General features: G+C 40.2%; 1 protein-coding gene across 1 annotated transcript in view; it reads left to right on the plus strand.

Annotated features, from left to right (window-relative positions):
- GABRB1 (gamma-aminobutyric acid type A receptor subunit beta1) overlaps window positions 1–22,430 on the plus strand; it is a 114,736-nt gene that overhangs the window by 73,745 nt on the left and 18,561 nt on the right. The window contains exon 5 of the mRNA XM_059471316.1: window positions 8,385–8,467. Within this exon, the coding sequence (XP_059327299.1) occupies window positions 8,385–8,467 (83 nt within the window). The remainder of the gene's footprint in view (window positions 1–8,384; window positions 8,468–22,430) is intronic.

The raw sequence follows: 22,430 nt of genomic DNA on the forward strand, positions 1-22,430 counted from the left end.
TGCCCTATGCACTCTTATTGAAAATTAAGTAACCTTTGATACACTCCTACTTTGCACTGACTACAGAAGTCAAAGTTTTCTGTGAAAAAATACAGGGGAAAAAAGTGACCTTCAGCTCCAGCAGCAAATCTTTTTAAACCACTGCCAAGCAGGACATAAAACACAAAAGCACAGTGTTACCATAAGCATCCAGTAGCACCTGCCTAACACACTTGATAACACTTATTTGCATTCAGAAGTGAGATTAAAGGTGGGAATGATACCACCAGCTTACATTTTACAATAAAAATCAGAGTAAGGAACAGAGAATTCTGCTTGAAGACATCACTTGCCGCAGGCAGTTCTTAGGCAGTATTGTCCTATAGATCACAATACCATTATCACAGTGTGCTGCATCTGAAAGCCTTCACCACAAAACACATATGCCCCAAGTTCTGCAAGAGATTTCTGAACCTGGAGTACTTAAAGGAAGATCAGCAGTGACCTTTTCCAGTAAACAACCCTTCATTATTCAAACAAACAGACAAACAAAAAAACCTCAAAAAATCATAAACCAACCAACCAAAAAAAAAAAAAAAAAAAAGAGTGTAGGGGCCTGAATATATGTATTGTTATAAAGGAGTCCTTGTGAATATATATATGTAGTGAGAGTCCTATGTATTAGATAGGTGGGTCCTGTTGCTCTGGATGAGCTACAGCTGTGGGATCCTTGGTTGGGTAGCAGCTGTAGCTCATGAAGGGCTCTGGGATAAAAGGGGGTTGGGTCGAGAGCCCAGGAGGAGCCCCTGTGGAAACCATGAGGAACTGCACAGCAGAGAGGAGCTGCAGAGAGGAGCTGCATAATAGGACCATCAAGAAGGTATGGACTTTAAGATGGGACTCCAGAAATATGAAATACAATAAGATAACAACAACAATTGGTGACCGCGACGTGATAAAGAACATGCAGCCAAGGAGAAGGTATGGAATCCCCCGGACAGCCGAGAGCTGTGGCAGCCGGAGAGCTGGGACAGTGGAAGATAGGACAGCTGAGAGCTGTGGCAGCCTGAGAGCTGGGACAGATATGGATATTGTAACTGTGTAATTGAAAAATTGTTAAAAGAAAAGGGGGGAAATGTAGGGGCCTGAATATATGTATTGTTATAAAGGAGTCCTTGTGAATATATATATGTAGTGAGAGTCCTATGTATTAGATAGGTGGGTCCTGTTGCTCTGGATGAGCTACAGCTGTGGGATCCTTGGTTGGGTAGCAGCTGTAGCTCATGAAGGGCTCTGGGATAAAAGGGGGTTGGGTCGAGAGCCCAGGAGGAGCCCCTGTGGAAACCATGAGGAACTGCACAGCAGAGAGGAGCTGCATAATAGGACCATCAAGAAGGTATGGACTTTAAGATGGGACTCCAGAAATATGAAATACAATAAGATAACAACAACAAAAGAGAAAATACATGATGTAAGGGGGCAGGGAAGAACAAACAGCAAATGAATAACAAGTTAACAAGTTTCAAATTCATAGTAAGTTCAGTCTAGCAGAAGGGCATTTGACCATTGCATAGCTTTGTAGGGACATAACAGGTGTGATAAACTAGTGCCTGGGTCATGTTAAAGAGTACTTATTGAAGCAGAGTGAAATGACCACAACAACAAGACCAGGCACATGCTTACTCCAATCAGCACATCCTGCATTAGACTCAGTAACTGTTTGGGCATGTGAAGACACAGTCACAAACCATTCTTTCTCTCCTCAGTGGGTGTCACACTGTGCTCTGTGGCTTGCCCCTGACTGAGACTGAATGGATACCTCAGGATTAGGCTCTGCTGCTGAGACAGATGGGGAACATTCTTTAAGAATAGAATTTTGACTCTTCCAAGACTTCTGTTTCAGACAAAGCTCAGGCAGTTTACCAGCAATTCACTGGTGGTGAATATTCCCACTGACATGGGAATAGCAAAATTCATTATGTGGGAGCACTGCCTTCATCAGTTCATCATCATCATTACTCCCCTCTGATATGGTGCTATTTAACTATCTTTAGGGCCCAACACAGAGCCCAACTGATGAACAGATTCAAGAACAGTCAGTTCAGGCAAATTCTGCTTCATTTGTCTTGGCTGCTGTTGAGTTGATATAACCAGGGGGAAATAAGAATGGCATAAGGAGTGTCTCAGAGGACCTACAGGACAACATGGCAGCCCAGGCAGACAGCTCAGTAGCTTTTGGGGAGAGCATATCAGAATAGAAGGAGCAATAAGGGCAGTCATGTTTTCATTAAGTTGTTTTTGTAGAATTCTTATTTCGAGCCAATGCAGTTGATTGATTTGACATCCTGCAGATTAACTTTTTATGCCTGTCTTTGGCTTGAAAACAGACATTTGTATTTACACTTCAGAGAAAACCCAGTATTCCTCCTCTACATCTGACAAGTCTATTCACTCTCAGGAATGTTACTAGTTACACAGGGAAAGACAAACCCAGAATGATTGCTCCAGGTCTCAGCACAAATCCATGACCATTACTAGCTAGAGCACTAGTCAGTGCTACTATTAGTTATTTCTTCTTCTAGTTTTTTTCAATAGTTTGTTGTGGTTTTGTTGGGTGGTGTTGTCACTGAACATTGCAGCTCATTTTACCTTAAAAGCAATGTTTCAGCCCTTGAAAGGCATTGCAAAATTTTACCATGTGTCCCTTTCTGGCTGCAGCTATAGTAGCTCAAGTCCTTGACACCTGAGGCAACTGATGGTATTGCTGAGCTGCTCACATTTCATTTAAGGTTCAATGTGGGCAACTAAAGGGACAAAGATGAAGGAGTGGCAAATCAAGCAAACACTGACAAGTTCAGAGTGTTGATAAAATACAGTAGAAAGCCCATAGTCTGATGCATTTTTCCCTGCCTAATCTTTGTGCAACTTAAGTATAACAGGTCACTTTACCCAATATTATAAAGGTCTTTGAGCTGTGTGTTTCTCTTTACACATCTTCCTCAAGGTCCTTTTTATGTTGTCATGATTATTCAACTGTACTATTTCTCTGAGCAAGATCAAAAGAAAATGTGTGTTGTACTTTTTAAGCTAAATCATACAAAAGCTTTCTTTGTAAACTTGAGTTTATCTCAAAGTATGCGGTCTGCAGCTGTGACCTAGAAGTTGACAGCTTGTCACCCTAGAGCCACAAATATATGTCCTACTGGGAAAATTAGCTAAAATATAATCATTTTCTAATTGAAAAAAAAAAAAAGAAAAGTTTTCACATGCTAATGTACTCATATCTAAAACTAAGGATCTAATATTGCAAATTTTTTCTCAGCTTCTAATGAGATCTGTGAAAGCATTACTATTTAATCATCTTTTGGCCCTTGCCAATTTTACTAATACTCATAACTCCTTTTTTTAATAGAATTTAATAGACTTTATTGGAATGTGACCAGACAAGCAACACACAGGCTGTTGAATACAGATTTCCCAAGTGCACACAACATTATATCAAATACCCAGTACCAAACCAATAATGCTGATGTTCAGTGTGCACCCTACAAGTAGGCTGCTCCAGGCAGTAGAAGTTGGACACATTTCCAGGTGCAGAGATGACATTTCTCCCAGGGTCAAGCACTCAGGCTGTGCTTGGAAATGTGTGGTGTCAGCAGGTATGAGAACTGTAAACCTTGTACATGGCTTGGACAGAGAAAAAAAATTGCAGATTGCATATATTTTTATTTCTGCCTTCTTCTATTCCTTCAATAACTCTCCTTACAAGACATCCCCCCTCAAACATCAAGATTCTTCCAGTTTCAGAAAAATTAAACTAGCTACACCAGGGATATGGATCTGGGTTCTGATGTTCCTCGGGGACTAAGTTTCCTGATACCAGTAAAGTTAAATTAACACTGATTTAATAAAAGCTATTTTTTTCCTGGAATATGAAAGTCTACTTCCAGCATGTACTAGAGCCCTAGCACCTATAGTGGTTAAGAGAAGCATGTTTCTTCTTAATTTGATTTGAAGATTTCATTTAGCTTTTAAGGAAAAAAAAATTTAGTCCATCCCAGTTCATATCCTCATGTACATTTATAATTTATGCTCTGTTGACTGGCAGAAAAAGAACAAACATATTAAAATTTGATACCTGACCTCCAAATGAAGGAAACATTTCACAATAGAACTTGCATTGTTTAGCTTTCATCATCTTCACATTTAATTATTATTGCTGTCTTAAATATTGCATCTATTTCTTGTCCAAGAATTGAGGATCAGCTTTTTGACAGCACATTGAGGAAATTATCTAAGTACTGAACCATAAATCTACTTCCTGTGTTCATTCTGAATTTATTTTAACTGCTCATTGAGGATTTAACTCAAAATACTAAGCTTTAACATTTGTTTCTACAAACCCTGCTGCTCTGCAGGGAAATCTCTGACAGTATTATTTAGTGGAAGACAGTTTTGCAAATACTGGACATCAGTGGTTTGGTTTTTTTAATTTAATCTTATATTTGGCAAAAAATAACTTGGCTATACAGTAAATATAAGATATTCAGAGAGTAAGGCATCAAAGTAAAAGCGAAGCAGAGGATGAAATAACTTGAACCCCAAGCCACAATTTCAAAAAATTAAATCAGTTGATTTTGCTTTTATGCAAATACTATTTATCTTGCCTGTTGGCAGTTCAGACTTCATTCCATCTCAGAATGTCTGAGTACTGACATGAGTGAAATTAAGTAGCATAATGAAATATCTCCACCTAACTGCTTGTCTTCTTTGCATAATCCCATTTTTAACATTTGTAGCCAAATTATTCTAAAGAATGTAAAGACAGTAAAATAAAAGACAATGTACAAACAAAATAAATTAGCCCCAACACCTGAACTTAAAATGTATTTCAAGAATGGAAAGCCTGGAAGAAACACATCCTACTTTGAGATATAAATAGTTCTGCTTCAAGTGTAGGATTAATCCTCCACTTAAACATGTACAGAGCCTCATGTTATTCTACCATTGCCACAAACTTGTGCTGAGGGCCTTTCAGGTCTAATCCTCTTGAACACAGATTTATTGGAGCTTTGCCCTATGTTCAGATTATTGCAATCTCCTTCCTGCCATTACACCCCTGTATTCTGCATTTGAATGTCTTTATTTTTAAGCTTCTGGTGCATGTGCAAGCCATCAGTTACTTCCTCCACCAAGAGGGAGTACAACCACTAACAGGTCTGGGATTTATTTACTCTATTTATAATAAAATACTTGATTTTATTTTCACCAAGACAACAATTACTATGATTTCATCTGGGTTTAATTTATCTGCTTAAATAAGTTTTGTGGTTATCCAGAGCATAATGCCATTAGCAATTTTACTCAGCTGAGCTCTATCAAGAGTGAGAAACATGCTTGAAAGGCAGATTTATGAACTACAGGTAATGAAGGTTTCTGAATCCTGAAGCACTCCTTTAATTACATGTAATTATTTTCATGGAAACATAAGATTCTCAATAAATTTTAAGCACCTCCAGCTTTAGGAGGAACCATATTGTGTTGGCAGGCTGGTGGAGAAGACAGTACGGTTGTCAGAATTACAATTGTCAGGGGGAAAGATTGTTTAGAGTATTTAAATTTCAGATACAAACAATTATATTAATTACTACTTCCCTATCAATTTGCATTGATGATGTAAAGAATAGCTAATTGCTGTTGCTTATGTAACTTATGTAAAATATGCAGAGCTGCAGAAGTCAGTAGTACAGATACCCAGCCATGAGGAATAACTGGTCATTCAAACTGGTTATCACAAATGAGTGCTTAGGATGAGTCAAAAACCATTGTCAAATATATTAGCAAAAGAAGGTTTCATGTAAATTTGTACAACTTCACAAAGTGCTATGGAAAGGTTTACTCTGTTACTTACTACAAAGGTGAAGCATACCTATGAAAATTGGATTAGAATCAGTTTAGAATTTGCACAGAGACCAGGAAGAAAAAAGTGTAAGGGTGCAGAAGAGGGTGCATGACTCATTATAGATTCAAGATGGCAACATTCATGCTATACTTGCTATAGTGTGTTTCAATCACTTCAAACACACAAACATCTACAGACACAATCTCTGTGTCTAAATAAATTTACAAAGATATATCTGTTAAAAATTACTCTCAAATCCAATGAAATACTCATATTAAATACCTTGTCATTTCTCTGTGAGTGAGACTTGAGCCTTGAGAGGGAGTGGGGGTGTCAGTGTGGGTCCCACCATGAGTTTTCAGTCCAGCAAGTATAGCAAAGCTCTGAGAGGTGTCCCTCTAAGAGAGAGGTGCATCCACTGCAGTCCAGAAGAGCTGCTTAGAGGGTCACAAAATGCTTGGCTTTAGTCATTAGTGAGTTTCTATCCTGGCTGCAATCCAAGCTGGTAATTACTGGAGTTCTTAAAAACGACGGTACGGCTCCACTCGGGCTACAATCCAGGTAAATAATGTTCAAGGGTGTCAGAGGATGACTGAGTATCTCTTGTACCCTTCTTTGGGGAGGCAGCAGAAGTTGCTGGTACAGAGAGTGCCACCCCCACCTTAGCCATGCAAGAATTTGTGGCACGGTCAAGGTACATCAGCGCTCAACTCATTGCCCAAAAGCCAAGTCTAGTGGGAGTCCCTGAGATCACAGAGCAGCCTGAGGAGGTGGCAGGGCAGTGCTGCCTCACCACAGTAGCACTCTGTTCAGAAAACCCTCTGGTGATACAGGTCAACTAAATTACCATAAAGGCCAATTTATTAATTGGGAACAAAACATTTCCCTATGGAACCTTCATTAAAAGCATTTAACTGTGACTAATGTTAGTATATTGTTATGCGTGAGCTTAAGCGTTATTAAGCAGGTGTCTGACAAATGAGTGTCTTCTCAGTGCCTCTCAGTAAGGTGTAATTGATATATGGATAATCTAAATAAGGTCCTACTGCAGTTGAAGACCTTTTTTTTATGGCAAATGCATTTCTATGGCAAATGCATGTGAAGGCACATGCATTTCTATTTAATGTGACAAAGTCAGCCTGAAAAAAAGTATAAATGTACCATTTTCATGGTCCAGAGTAGTTTCATGGGCTGGTTCTTATGAATTTTGTAGAGTTAAGAAATGTTGAAGTATGTCACAGTAATAAAGCATGTGGCATTTGTTTTCCTTTTTAATTTCTGACAGTTCAGTGACAGCAAGTATTATCACCCCAATACAGCATGTAATTGTGCTTGACTTTCAGCACATCAAAAGTAAAATCTCAAAATGTACTCCTCTGGTGTTCATTAACATGGAACTGGAACAACAGGACCAAATCCAGATCAAGAAAAGAGGTTATCTGCCTTTATCTGGTATAAATCTTTGGAGAGAGAAGGAGAGAGACCAATAAAAGTAGAAGCCAAGTTTGCCCATTCACAACTTCAAAAGTTTATAAGCATTTAAGAGCCCATCTATCACCAAAAAAAAAAGAAAAAGGGGGGGGGGGCAAATGAAGGTGATAACTCACTTTTGTGAGTTTGAAAACACTGATCTAATTGTCTTTCTCAAAGGGAGCTTTAAAATTTGATCCCCATCCTCATGAAGTCATTTAACCTTCCTCCCACACAGTCACAGACTTATCAGCAAATATTTTTTTAGATGTTCTTGTGATTTATGATCTAACAAGGGAGAGGAACTGCCTTGCAAAAAGACTTAGGCTATGGAGAATATCTTTAGGGACCAAATATCAACTCACATGCCCTATAGAAGAACTAAGGATCTGAAATATCCAGCCTGCAATCATAGTTACTCTCAATGTTCATGAAGTAACCACTGTATGATGTTATATTTCAGTAGTGTTTGATTGCCTCATGCCATATTTAAGAAGTGATATATAATTATCATAGCTAATGATAAACTGATTATGAAAGCATAAAAATAATGAATGAAGTATTATCAGGTTCTCCACAGCATGGATGAAAATACACCTACCTATCAGACAAAACAGCAGTAAGTGACAATGAAATGGAAAAAGAAAGATATCAGCAATGTGAGATAAAAATAAAACAATTTGCTAAACAATTTGAAGATTTCTCAATTAAGAACATTTAAGAAAAAATGTCCAAGTAGAAATCTCACTGAATGTCCTTCAAAACACTGTACACTTCTACACATAAACTTTTGAGTCAAAATCCTCTCTACAATGTTCAGCATATAGTTTTATGCTTTATCCTGTAACCAGTGTGCTGTGCTGCATAAATTAATCATGCTTTACAAGCTCTATAAAGACTGCATGCCAGGAATCCAAGTAGATACCATTCTGTATTTAAACAAACACAAAATCCATTATAGAAAATCTTGCCATCTCAAACAAGTAATATGTTGTTTCAAGTCTTATTAAGTTTTTTCACCCTCCTCTTACAGGATCACAACAACAGCTGCTTGCATGATGGATCTACGCAGATATCCTCTGGATGAACAAAACTGCACACTAGAAATTGAAAGTTGTAAGTTACTGGAGGGAAAGGGTTGGCTAGATGACAGCTGAGAATTGAACCACATTCACAGGTTGGGCAAAACAGGAGCAAGTTGTTCAAAAACTATGGGTTCAGTGAGCTTGCACACTGAACATACTAAATGTATTTCTGTAATACACAAGCCAAAATGAGTTTCATTCACAATACTGGTTGATCCAAGTTTGTAAGATGCCTTTCAAAATCTCTTGACAAGGAAAGGAGGAGGGTATTTTTTGAAGATTAGCTCAGAGGACAGCAGTCAAGCACTGTCCATCTTCAGTGCCCAAGCACTGCTGAACCTGGATTAATTACTTCACCTTAGCACATTCTTCTCTAACATCTAGATTGACATCTGTCCCACGTGGTTCTGGCAGGATTGATCAATTGCTGTTACCAAATCATTTGGAGGTTGTAAAAGGAAATAACTTGATCCTTCAGCTCCAAGGTTAATGAGAGCTTTGTCACTGTCTTCCATGAGCATAGGAACACAGCATGCATTTACAAATTTTGTTATTGTCTCTTTATTTTATGATGGTAGCTGTTAGAGAAATGCCTGTAAGGCTTTTTAAAATAATCTTTATTATGCTGGCCATGTAGCTTCCCTTTTCAGTGTTTCCCATCTCGCTACTGATCCCCCCAGTCCCTTTCTGCTTGTTCAAAACTCAGTCCAAGTGTCACAATCCACCACTTTACAGTATCTTGTTAAGATGCATGGTTGTCTTCACATACTTGGGCTTTGCAGTCCCTTGCCTATTTTTGGCACAAAACCTTTTTCGTCCTTGCTGCTGCTTGGCTCATCTTCTGCCTTAAACTTATTAAGGTGTGTAATGGATGCATTTGGAGAATGAGTCAAGACTTGATTTTCAAAATATAGTGCATAACACTTCTCCTCAGTCACTTTTCCATCTGATTAGCAGAGGAAACAGATATATATACAATACCACAGCAACCAAAATGTGTGACAATAGTGAAGTTGCATTCATATTGAACACATACCTAGTTTATTTGTTGGGAGGTAGTTGATTTGAAGTCCCCAGCTTAGTCATGACAGAAGATGATGAAAGTAGGTAAGCATTTATCAGCTAGCATATATCAGCCCAAATAATGAAATTAGACTGACACTTTACTGGTTTGTACCTCTCTTTTCACAAGCTTTCACATAAATGAAGATTTGTAGGTATAAATGTTCTCAGTGAGAATGGATTTAGTACTACCCCTGAGACCTCATCAAGAATCAAAATTAGCATCAGATGGAATAAGCAATTAAAATGCTAACACAACCAGGGATGAGAGAATACCATGTCATTCATGTGGCCAGTCACACATGCCCAAAAGAAAATTGCTTTTCAGACCTTTTGAACACTTGTATAAATAATTCATGTCTCCAGAGATGCATATGTTGATACGTTAAGACTTGTTGAGGTGATCACAATTTGCAACAGGTCAACATTGGAGAGTCAATTTCTTCTCATGAGTATTTAGGTCAGTTCTACTAACGACAGAATCATTTTCCAAAAGCACAGATGTGCTTACCTGCTACTGGAAGCCGACAAGTAGTAGATGTGTCAGGGGCACTGGTGTCTTTGACAATTTTCCACCTAAAACATACCTTCTAATGCACCACAGTTCTTCTATTCTGCATGTCTAAAATACTCAAAAATTATGGATCATATGGCCTGGGGTGCCCTAAACCAGGACATCATATTTGGAAGAATAGAGTTCTGAAGGCCAAGCTGCCTGCTTCTTTCTTATGCATTTGAGTACAAGTAAGCCACTTGTCCAGAGTACTCTGCACTCAGTAGTGCCAACTAATCCCCTTGAGAGTAATGAGGGGACAGAATGAAATAAGGTGAATAAAGGGGTGATAACCATGACCATGGCTTCTCTGCTCATGCCATGTGTGTTAGGCATGTGCCATTTGCTTCCATGACAGAACCAGTTGATAAGATTCCTACCTTCAAGTTCTCCTTCCAGCTCCTGCATCACCCTTCAGCTACTGATCTTCTGTTCTGTTTCTATTGTGCTAGTATAGAATGTTCACAGCACTAGGTTGAAAATGAAACTGTTCTCTTTTTTTTTGGTTAAAAAAATGTCTCTGATAGAAAGGCTTATCCACCGCAATTTTGGGACAGACAGGAATTCAATAAACCCCAGGACAGAACTATTCCTTAAGTAAAAGGGCCAAGGAAGGTGGTACTGTAGTCACTAAGCAAGTTTTGAAATCACTAAGCAAGTCTGCAATAGCAAGCACCATTTCTCACCACTAGACAGATACTGTGCAAGATGTGCACTGTCAAACCATTTTCAAAGCACTGGAAAGTGGGCTTGTTCATTTGTATACTGTGCACAGTTTTGTGGCTTAACCCATGTGGCACCAGCTTCCAGAGCAGTACTTTTTACTGTGAGAGCTGCAGGACTTCCTTCATTCCCAAAGGCTGGCAGGCAAGTGGCTTCTCAGAGAGTCCCAGGGTGCTTCCCCATTTCTAAAACAAGCCAGCTGGAGGCACATTTTCCCCTCCAAAACCTGAGTGCTCCCCAATGCATCCACAACAGCTGTGCAGCTGTGCAGCACTGCCACAGAGCACCAATGCTGAAGCACACACAACCTGGCTCTCTTTTGGGTTCTCATGAGTTTTTAAGGGTGACTTACTCCTGCCACAGAAGGGAGCATGTTCCAGAGGAACCAGGAAGTCCCATAGATTAATTTGTCAAAGAATAGATGAACATTGCACTACTTGTGAGCAGAAAGGCACTGACTCATTTCACCTCGTAGGGATGCTGTGGTAATTAGCCAAAGACAGTCCTTGAAAACCTAAAGTGACAAGAATTGCTCCTTATTAGTACTTAACAGTGAGTAATTTCAGGCATTGCAAATTGCAGCAATACAGCTGTGTGACACAGGAATGGAAAAGAGCACAAGGAACCAAACGCTGCACAGTTATCAAACCTCTCCAGCAGCACAGCAAAGTCATGGATAATGCATGTGCACATTGAGCCAGCAGATTATTTTCATGAAAAAATTGCATTTCCAGCTTTCCTAAAGCTATCTTGCAAGACTGCAGAAGCTATGTATGCATGGCTGACAACAAGAGAAATGTATACATTTAGGAGGGGAGCATTTTGGCTGCACATGTTCCTTCACACACATTTTTCACAGCTTTACCCAACCAGTTCACCTTATTCCAAATTCTGCAGTGGAAGATGGGGAGACCACATCAGACATTTTGCACTTGTTCCAGTGTCTAATACCACGATGGCCACTGGAAACTTCTGTGTACGGACTCAGGGGATTTTATAACTGGAACTGCTTCATCAGTGGAGCTGGGATCTGTAACAATCCATTTCTCACAGATGAGCATGTACTGGGAAAGAGGAGATTTAATATTTGGCTGGAGGTTACACAGACTGCTTGGCACTCTCACATGAGCTCTGATGGATGTTAGCTTGGCAATTTAAGATGTTAAATCCCCCAGCTGTTAGTTCTGCTGTATCAGGTAGCCTTTGGCAAGGGCTACACCTGCTATGGCAGTTCAGAACCCAGTGCCTTGGCACAAATCCACTGTTCCTGGCAGCAGCCACCACAGGCTGGGAACTTGCATGGGTGTGGACACACAGCTGATAAAGGAACAAGTAGAAGGAGGAGGCAAACAATTATATTACCCAGAGATTGTCTGTCAGAGACTTCTGACTGCATACAACTGCCCCACTCTAGCATCCTTCTTTACAAGTGCTAACCTCACTGCACTACCTAGAGGGTAAGACAGAATACTGTTATTGTTTTAATATTCTTTGTTCCTCTGAGGTTGCCAGTAGCACAGTAGCAGCAGGATCTTGTGGAGTAAGCTTGCACCTGGCTTTCACTCATCTGAAAAAAATGTGTGCTGACAGCATCACTCTTACAATAAATTAAAACCCCATTTGGGGTTTTACTTACAGCATCTCACAAACTTCAGTGAAATGTGTTTCACTGTCACAGGAGAGGGAGGGACCAGCTGTGCTCCAGTTTGGCAAAGTTATTTACTTATTGGCAAGCTACTATGTGTTTTACAACAGGTCTGAGCTGACTATCAAAACTGTCCCTTTGGACTCAAAAATCTGTGTCTCTATGACAACAGTTAATGCTGCAGCAGGATTCAGGGATCAACACTGCAACACTGAACTGTGTGTTAGCTTTGTCAGCAGCACCCTTAGAAACCACTTGAATGGGTGAACTGAACAAGCCCACAGAAACCTGAACAGAGATACTTGAGTAAAAGAGGAAGATTTATTCAGTTGGCTACAGTATAAGAAATGGCAATTCTGTTTCAATTCCATTGTTTTATGGCTGTCCCTTCTTCATATAGAAATAGATCTAATACTAAATACCTATAATGCTTCTATGAAAGCACAACCAACTTCGAGTGATATTAAAGTAAATCAATAAAATGCTCCGCTTGAACCTCTACATAGTTTATTGCTAGGAAAAAAACAACTGAGTTCATACCTAAACATTCATTATCACCTTTGTTGGCACAGAGCCGGCTGAGGGAATGAGATTTGAACAGATTTATCACAGATCTCTGCTTGAGACAAGATTGCATTGATCCAGGGTATGGCTGCATTTGAACTACCAAGGATGTAAGAACTTACACCTCAAACAAATAGGGATTTTTTTTAGAGATGAAAAACCTGTCTTAAATCCAAGCTTTCCCATACAGCTTTTCCTTTGCCTGTCTGCAGGCACCAGATATCCAGTAATTTATTCATGCCTAGCAATAAAAATTCACTAATGAATATTGCTGTTCTCATACCTGAGGCAGCCAGAGCTTTGAGCTGGATCCACTTATATATTGTCCCTAAAGTATCCAAAACCACTAAAAGGGCATCTGATCTCATCCTGCTTCTCACCAAGCATATCAAATTGGTTCCACAGAAAGCATAATTTCTCCTTTCTCAAAGGAGCTTGCTGCTCAGAGTATTCTAAAAGCCAGTTGCAAGGCCCCTTCCCAATTAAAAAGAAAAACTCTGGAAGGAGGATGAACCCAATGCCTTTTTTAAGGGCTTCTATTTCTGATGTTCCTAAAGAGTACAGCCCCCAGTACCATTGCTTAGGTTTTTCACATCTGTAAATGAAGAGCTTCTCTCACTCACTCTCCTGCCAAGACTGCCCCAGCTCTCCCATGAGACCTGTCAGCCATAAACCTGTTCTCTGGAATGTGTTGCTTTCCATGGGTCCTGTAAACCCTGGGTAAAAAAAACCACTCATTTTCTCCACTTTGACTTGTCTCTGGTTGTTACAGCATAACACTGGGAATAAAAACTTTCTTCTGCTTCTGGCTAATTCCTTTAAGTGTTCTAAAATACATATTCAGCTTTAAATTTCTTCCAAACTTGGTGGACTAAGAGGAGCAATATAGAGGTTCCAAAACTCGTCTCATTCAAACAGTGCAATGCAATGCAAACTGTCTGAATGAAAAAGTCAAAAGGGTTCCTGTCTGCCCATCTTCACCTAATGTGCCAGCTGTAAATGATAGGATGTTCTTAGCATGTCATCCTATTGACAGCTTTCCCAACTCACCCGTGTGCAGGTGGGTCTCCATCCATGCCTGCTGTACTCCCATTGCTGCCTGTGCTCTGACATGCACAAATCACTTTATTTCACAAAGACTGCCCCTGGATCAAATGCCATGGTCAAGCTCCCACAAAGCCTAACAAAAGAATAGGCAACAGCAGGACACAGAAAAGCACATTTTATCACAGCATACTCATAAAACAAGCAAGACAGTACCATACAAAACACCCCAGCAAGAGCAGAGCAGGAATGGAGATCAGCACAAAAGGCTGCCAAGTTATCCCATATACTGCCCACTGGGATAGCAAAATGACTACTCTCTGGGCAACATATTTTGCAATTTGAAACTCACTTTATAATTTATTAAGGCATTTAGATAATAGAGCCTAGGTTACTCCATATACCCTATGCAGAATATACATACTGAGCTGGTGTCATTGCAAATGCGCTCTCAGAAGGATTGCCCGTGGAGACTCTGCATGCACACAACAATCTGTGGATCCACATTAACTTCTGACATGCCATCCTTCTGAGCTGCAGAGAACATGCTGGCAGCAAAACAAGAGAGATTTTAAAGTTACAGCATGAGCATCCACAGCAGTCGATTTAAACATCACAGGAACAGAACGACTAGCACAGAGCTGTGAAGCTGAGCAAGTTGTTTTTTAGATACTTTGAGAAGCAGATTCACAAATAGCTTGTTGATATTGAAACTGAGAAATTAGCCAAGTAGGACTGCATGCTTCCTTTTTTTTTTTCTTCACATCAAAAGTTAAAATGTATTTTTGGCTCAGTTTGTGTCATTCCTTACCACTTATCTTTTAAGTCAGCCACTGAGCTAAAATAATTCATTCTTCACAGCACACTAGTGTTAAGCCACAGTGACTGCTCTGTTTCCACACTTTGGAAATATTTCTTTCCCCAGAGGACTATAAATCAGTTATGTCACTTTCAGAATGTATTTTTACACTGCACACAAATTTACAAGTCACTCAGATGCAGATAGTTTAGTCTATATGACTTTCACATTTTATTTTCAAAAAGATGGATAGCTTGTCTTTATATGGATGCATAGATTTTAATAGCAAATATTTGACATTCAACAATTCCAGAACATGAGCATATGAAATTAGCAAAGCTTGGACTGTCTTAAGCACTTTTTAATTACACACAGAGGAATGCAGAGTTATTTTCACCGACTGCTCTTCTTGTTTAGTGTCATCTCAGTAATCTCAGAAGTCCCAATATGTGACCCAGAGTGTCCCCTGGTGACCACAGAGGACAGGAAAGCTGGAGCTGAGTCAGTTCCCAGCACAACTTCATCAAGTCTCAGTCCTCAGCCTCTGAGACTCATCAGGCCAGGGCAACAGCAAATGGAAAAGCTTAGATTGCTTTAAAAAAAATTAAGGATTCATTTGGAGGAAGGGCTGACTTCTCCAGAAGCAGCTGTGCTCTTAGATGAGTCTGTATTTCTGCAGTCAGAGCTGAAGGAAAAATAATCTTTGCACCTGGTAATATAACAATCTTGGAAGAGCTGGTATACTGTGCTTTGAGACAATACAGTTGTTCTAGAATGGCACAGTAAAATGGCACAGCCATAAGTATTGTTTAAATATTTCAAGACAAGGTGTCTTCTGCGAAGGTGTGAATTGCTGTATAGAAGAAAAAAAACCCAGAACAAATTGGAACATTCTGGTACTCATGGATTTGCTTCAGTTTGTGAAAATGAAGCCTTTCCCCCAATGCATCTGTATTTACAGATATTATAAATCTTGAGAAATTATATACTCAGTGCCTATCCCTTCTCTGTCTTGATCTGTATGTATGGCTTCTTGACACTGCAGTAATACAAGTAACAAAACACAATGCCTCAAATCTCAGTGGGAAGATGACTTATCTTAAAATTATCTTAAAACTTATCTTAAAACGCCCAAGTACAGTGGACTTGTACTTGGTTCCATGTCGGACAATACTTTTTTTTGAGTTAGAGATGGAGCAACAGAAAGGTGTTTTAAAAACTTTTGTTTCATTTCTAGTCTCATGAGAAGGATGAGACAAATTCTTTCTACAAATCCATTTCCCACATTTCTACATTAAACTCTCTGAAAAACTTTATGCACTTGCATTAAATAATTAAAATTTTAAAATTATTTTCACTGTCTCAGGTGAGAACACAATATTGTACAGAAATATGTGTACTATTATAAGACATGCTGGCATAGGTAAGAAACATACAATGTCCTGATTCATCTCCAGTCTGAGTCCTGTGGAAAGCAGAGACCCTACTGCCTTAAAGATGAGCAGGTTTTGGCCTGACCCACTAGAGCACCAACCAGGTGGACCTGGATTTTAAATGCTTTTTTCACCAAAGTACAACATCTGTATCTAAAGTTGGGCGAGTCTGCCTGGCAACAAAATGAGAGCACTTAGAAGTAGATCTTAATTAGTCAAATGAAGTGCTCAAGGGCAGGATGTGTTTACAATATGAGCAGACAAAACTGTGTACCATGCAATATTGACTGAACTAAATTAATTGAATGCTAAGCTGCTGAACCTCTGTTGCTAATGTTTACATAATGTGCTTATAAATAGTGTTGTTCCCTTTTTAACTTTGTAAAGCAACTCAAGTCAGAAAAAAACTTCTAGGATGATGGCTCAGACTGTGAGAGTCATCTATTGTACAGCAGCTCAAATGAGAAAAAAAAAAGAGGAAGGAAGAAACTGATGGGGTTGAAAAAGGATTTGCATTGGACTTACAAATTCTGTATAAAATGTGCTCCTGACAGCACAGCACCCAAGTTACCTTTGTCAGGTTTGTGTGAAGGTGTGGAAGTCCTTTGAGTTAGCATATAAGGTGAAGGATTGCATGAGGCTTTCAGGAGGGGGCAGGTCTCTCTCAACATGCCAAGGTCTTTCATCCTGAGTCTAGCACTGCCAGACTGTGCTGCTGGGACTAGAGTAGAAACAGTGTGTGGTCTGCATTTTGCTGCTCCTGAAAATTGATATTTACTTCCTCCTCATCAAACCAGAGGAGAATAAAGGTTAGAAGGAAAAAAGAAAGAGGGAAAATAAAAGCAATCAAACCTCTCCAGAAGAGGTCAGGATCTTTGGCTCACCTTTCTGCCCGTTGAGATACAGCTGGTAACCAGTAGTGTCCCCACTAAAAAGAAGAATAAGAAAGGGAGAAGCAGAAAGATCAAAACAGATTCAGGAAAAAGGCATCTCAGGATGACAGGAGGAGAAGATTGCTGGGATTTCTGACACTTGCCACTGGAAAGAAACAAATCCTCTCTTTCCGGCTCCAGGCTCTCAAGGACAGTCTGGTACCACCAGTAAGTGAAATGGCATACAAGGTAAGGAGACTCTTTGGGTTAACCTTCTCATGCATAGCTCCTGCACTAATCACTGTTGACAAGTCTTTAGGCAAGAACATGACAGTGTGACTTCAGAACTTTGGTGGTTTCAACCCCACAAGAGAAGAGGATTCATACAAATGAATGAGAAATGTGGAAGCAATTAAACAAAATGTTCCTCAGCATATGTAACTACCAAAGTAACTAAAGTGCCATCTTAAAATGTCATGCTTCAGAGCCACTCAAACTAACTTATAAGATGAGAAACTTGCTAAAATTCTGTCGAAACTGATGCATGATGTGTGTGTCAGAGCTGACCTGTCCTTGTACATATTACATGTACAATTACACAAGCGTCTGGGCTGCACAAGAGGACACCAGTCATGAACACATACTGCTTGCCTGCTTTCTGAAAAAATGTTTTAAATCAATATATTACTGGTGGAAATTTTTTAGACAATAGGTCATCAAAATTATTCAAGTCCAAATTTGTTCACTGGCACTGCTCACTAACCATTTGCATGTAAGGAACTTCAGAGTTTTCAATGACATCCTAGCTCTAAGCTACTATGGGCAGGCTGCTTATTACTACACAGAATGTGTGGGCATGAACAAGACTTTTTAATCACAGTTTGATTTACAGGAATTACACAGAGATGTGTAGAGTCAGAGACCCTTAACATCAGTCTAAAAGTCATCACTGCAGTGATGAAAGGAAAGTATTGTAAAGGTGAAAGAAATGAGATGGGTAAATCAGGCTGCACTGGAACATGTCAGACCCTAACTGTTGTACTGTCTTAGATCAAGTGTCTGTCTTAACCATTATCTTGTGTCTGAGAGTGGCCAGCAGAACATATCAATGAAGACAGAACAGAGCCTAGGACACCTCCAGTGAGTGTCCTGCCCTTTGCTACATCCAGTCAGAAATAGTATCATACTTAACATCCTGGATAGATTTTTATTCTGTGATTCTATGACAGCTTTTGAACAAGCAGAAACTAAGGACATTCATGTCAATGAGTGATTTCTGCAGTTTATCTGTATGCTGAATTTCTCTTTATTTCTTTCAAACTAGCCAGTAGATATGATTTGTTGTTTTCTTGGTCTGAAAGTCTGATGGCCTATAAATTATCATGTGCTCTTCAAGCTCACCATGTTAACTTAGGATCTTACAGACTTTTTATCAGCCACCTTGCCTCCAGGCTAAAGAATATTGACTGAGACAGGTCCTTTCTTCACTGGAATCAAGTGTGTCCTTCATTCTAGTCAATTTAGGATTGCTATTTTGGACAAAGAAAGGAAACTCCATGAAATAGCACAATGTGAATTGGAATGTATATGGAAATGCAAACAAAGAATTTTGCATTTGCTTCCCTTTCCTAATAATTCTTTAGTTTGTTTTTTTTTTTTTTTCATAGCTAATGAGAATTAAATTCTTACTAGTGAACAGGAAACAAAAATACCAGTATGCCTTACAGGAGGTGCTCTTGCACATGAAAGCCATGCTAGCTAAAACATACCGATGTGTTTCTGATTGTTCATTACATTATGTTTATTTTAGCCTTTAAGTTCCTTTGTTTCTGATTGTTCATTACATTATGTTTATTTTAGCCTTTAAGTTCCTTTGCCATCACTGGCATAGTCCAGTAGAAAGAGCCAAATTAGCTGGAAGGCATTTTCAATACAAGTTTGACTACTTACCCAGAATCCTTCATTTCCCTCTGTTGAGGCACAGTGATACAGACAAGTCCTGCTGGGTTAGCCATTAAACAGATATTAAGCAAAACCAAATAATGTCTCTTCCACAGGACTTTCAAGTTTGTGTCAAGTCTCACTGGCAAAAAATGATAACAAGTAAAACTGAACCAACATTAAAGGTACTTGCAAATTAAGGCAAGGTTATAATTCACTCTTTGAACTAGATTAGGATCTTGCAAGAGTGACTTTATGCTGTAATAATGTTTATTTTCCTCTTCTAATGGATAGGAAGTTATGTCTCCAACTGGGTGGAACAGATTGCTGCATACATAAAATTTATTTTTATTTGACAAACCTTCTTAAATAACTGACAATGTTTAGTACTCCAGCAAGTAAAAGTAACCAAGTTTCATTTGAGCCAGTGTTGCTAAGGCTAACTCATATCCCCAGGAAAAACAAAAAATATTTCTCAGTGGAAGAAAAAAGTACCTTATACATGCAAATACACACTTAAACAAGTGGCAGGAAATCTCTTCTATCACCTTAATGTTAACTAGTTACACTGATTTCCAAAACACATCTTCAGATGTGTGGTGCCCCAGTCACAAGTCAGATTTAAGATTATTTAAGATTAAATAGCACAATACACTTACCACTGTACGGGCTGCCTTGGTGGTGTGTGGAAGGAATGAGTTATCTTCCTGTTTGAATACAATCATAGGAATAATAACCAAAAAAAAGTAAGATATTTAGCAACAAAGACTTAGGTTGTTAAGGAAAGACACAATCCAGGAGGAATGAAAGAGGTTTGGGGTACAGTCTCAACCTCAGCCTAAGGACCCTGTCCTTACCCAGGGCCAACTAATTTGTACACACAGAATTGCTGTAGCCTTTTGAAAGCCCTGTTTAGGTCCAAAGGAAGAGATCCGGCTGCTGGGTGTTCCAGAGCTACCTGCTCCCCTGCCCCGGAGAATCAGAAGGGAAAAGGGATTCTGTTTGGACATCTCCATTGAATTCCTAATGATTGTGGAACCATGATCTGTATTTGTAACACACATCCTCACTTATCCCAGAGATATTTGAGAAGTGCTGCAGTGTAAAATAGAACAGCCTGGTGACATCCTATACACTGTTAAACTTGGTTAAATCACAATGTCAGCAGCATTTCTAAAGCATTTTTTTCTGTGAACAGGGAAATTTATACATAACCTATTTCTTGCCATGTCTGTATATAGTTGCTTTTTAAATCTGTGGTACTTCTGACCAAGCATTCTCACTTAAACTCTCAGATGCCGAGTTTAAAAAAAAAAAAAAAAAAACTTGGCAATTAAGTGCTGTATTTTAAGATTAATTTTAATTAATTTAATTAATTTTAATTTAAGGTATTTTAATTTCGAGACAAGATTTTCTAGGAAGCAGAAGTTTTATATCTCGAGCTGGGCAATTAAATGTACTTTTTAGTGGTTTTAAAGATGGAAAATAATCTAGCAAGCAAAAAAAAAAAAGGCTTAAGTAGAACAAATATTTTTCAGGGACCATTGTTAATTATACAACAAATAAATAAATAAATTTTTAGTGGTCACTTATTATTTAGGTCAACAAAACCACACGGAGAATTCCTTGGAAAACTACTTGATTAAGCGAGCTAGACTGCTAGGGACACCAGCACAGCAATGAGGCCAGGCTCGCTGCAGAAGCTGGGAGCAAACCAGCTGCACAAATGCTCGGTTCGGGGTTCGGCTGCCCGCGCAATCCCCGCGCAATCCCCGCGCAATCCCCGCGCAATCCCCGCGCAATCCCCGCGCGGTCCCGAGGCGGAGCGCGGGCGCCCCCGCGTGGTTCCGGAGCGCGCTGCTGGAGCCGCCCGGCGCTGCCCGCGCCCGCCCGGGACCCGCGCCGCTCTCCCGCCGCTCTCCCGGTGTTCTCCGGTGTTCTCCCGCCGCTCTCCCGGTGTTCTCCCGGTGTTCTCCCGCCGCTCTCCCGGTGTTCTCCCGCCGCTCTCCCGGTGTTCTCCCGCCGCTCTCCCGCCGCTCTCCCGGCGCTCTCCCGGTGTTCTCCCGGTGTTCTCCCGCCGCTCTCCCGCCGCTCTCCCGGTGTTCTCCGGTGTTCTCCCGCCGCTCTCCCGGTGTTCTCCCGCCGCTCTCCCGGTGTTCTCCCGGTGTTCTCCCGGCGCTCTCCCGGCGCTCTCCCGGTGTTCTCCCGCCGCTCTTCCGCCGCTCTCCCGGCGCTCTCCCGGCGTTCTCCCGGCGCTCTCCCGGTGTTCTCCCGTCCGGCCCGTGACAGCTCTTGTCAGCATCCCTGAAACACTGCGGGCCCGCGGTGTCTCTGACTTGTATGAAATTCGTGTTCGGACATCACGATCCAGCGGCGAGTGCTGCTCTCTCTGTCACAAAAGCAGAGCCGTGCATTTAAATTGGTGGCATGAATAGGTACCCAGAGGGACAAGGATTACATGGCAAAAGAGCTGCCGAGGGAGTACCTGGGCAGTACTGATAAGTTCAGCGAACAAACCAGCATTAACACTGGCCACTGCAAGGGCAAGACTCACTTTTCCTATTACTGAAACAGCTTTTCTTCCTTTGTAAACACCACGGCATTTGCTGCTCGAAATAAGGGGTTTCCATTGCCAGCAGTCAGTACTGCTCCACACTTGGAGGTTTCTTAATTTACATCACTACAGATCCTCGCTTAAAGCCGCTGTCCATTTGAAAAAAGAGAAGGAGCAATCTGTCTCCTGAGCTGAGATCGATTCCTGTCTTTAACCTGCAGCCAGCTGTCACCCTTGCAAGTTTTCTAGAACAAAGCCATGTGGACACCTATGAAACATGATCACCTGTGAGATTCCTGCATCTCTGAGCCGCTGTCAGCCATGAAAACCAATGCCCCTCACACACCTAGAACAATGTGCAAAACACATAAGGAAAGGGCATCACACAGCAACAATCCTATCGGGGAATGGACTGCCCAGGGAGAATTTACACCTTGTTAGTGTCTAGCAGAGATATTACAATGACTGCCAAGAAAACAATGAATGTACTGAAGTTCACTTTACCTAAAACCACAGGAAGATGTTTTTGCTCAACTACTTTTCTAAAAATGTGAATGCTCCTGGGTAAAAAAAAAAAAAATCACTATCCCTTTCTCTTAATTTCCATCAACTTAGGGAAGCTTTAATTCAAGGGAAAAAAACCGATATATTCAGGAAAAGTAGCTCACATTCGAGCCACTTTTTGTTGTATTTGGAAGTTTGGAGAGATTAAAAACATGGCCTATCAGCAGTGACAGCTTGTCTTACATGCAAGGCTCTTCCTTTTGGCTAGTTGACTTTATAACCCACTAGTTCTACTTTTCA

The sequence above is a fragment of the Ammospiza nelsoni genome, chromosome 4 (assembly GCF_027579445.1).
Source record: "Ammospiza nelsoni isolate bAmmNel1 chromosome 4, bAmmNel1.pri, whole genome shotgun sequence".
Lineage (NCBI taxonomy): Eukaryota > Metazoa > Chordata > Aves > Passeriformes > Passerellidae > Ammospiza > Ammospiza nelsoni.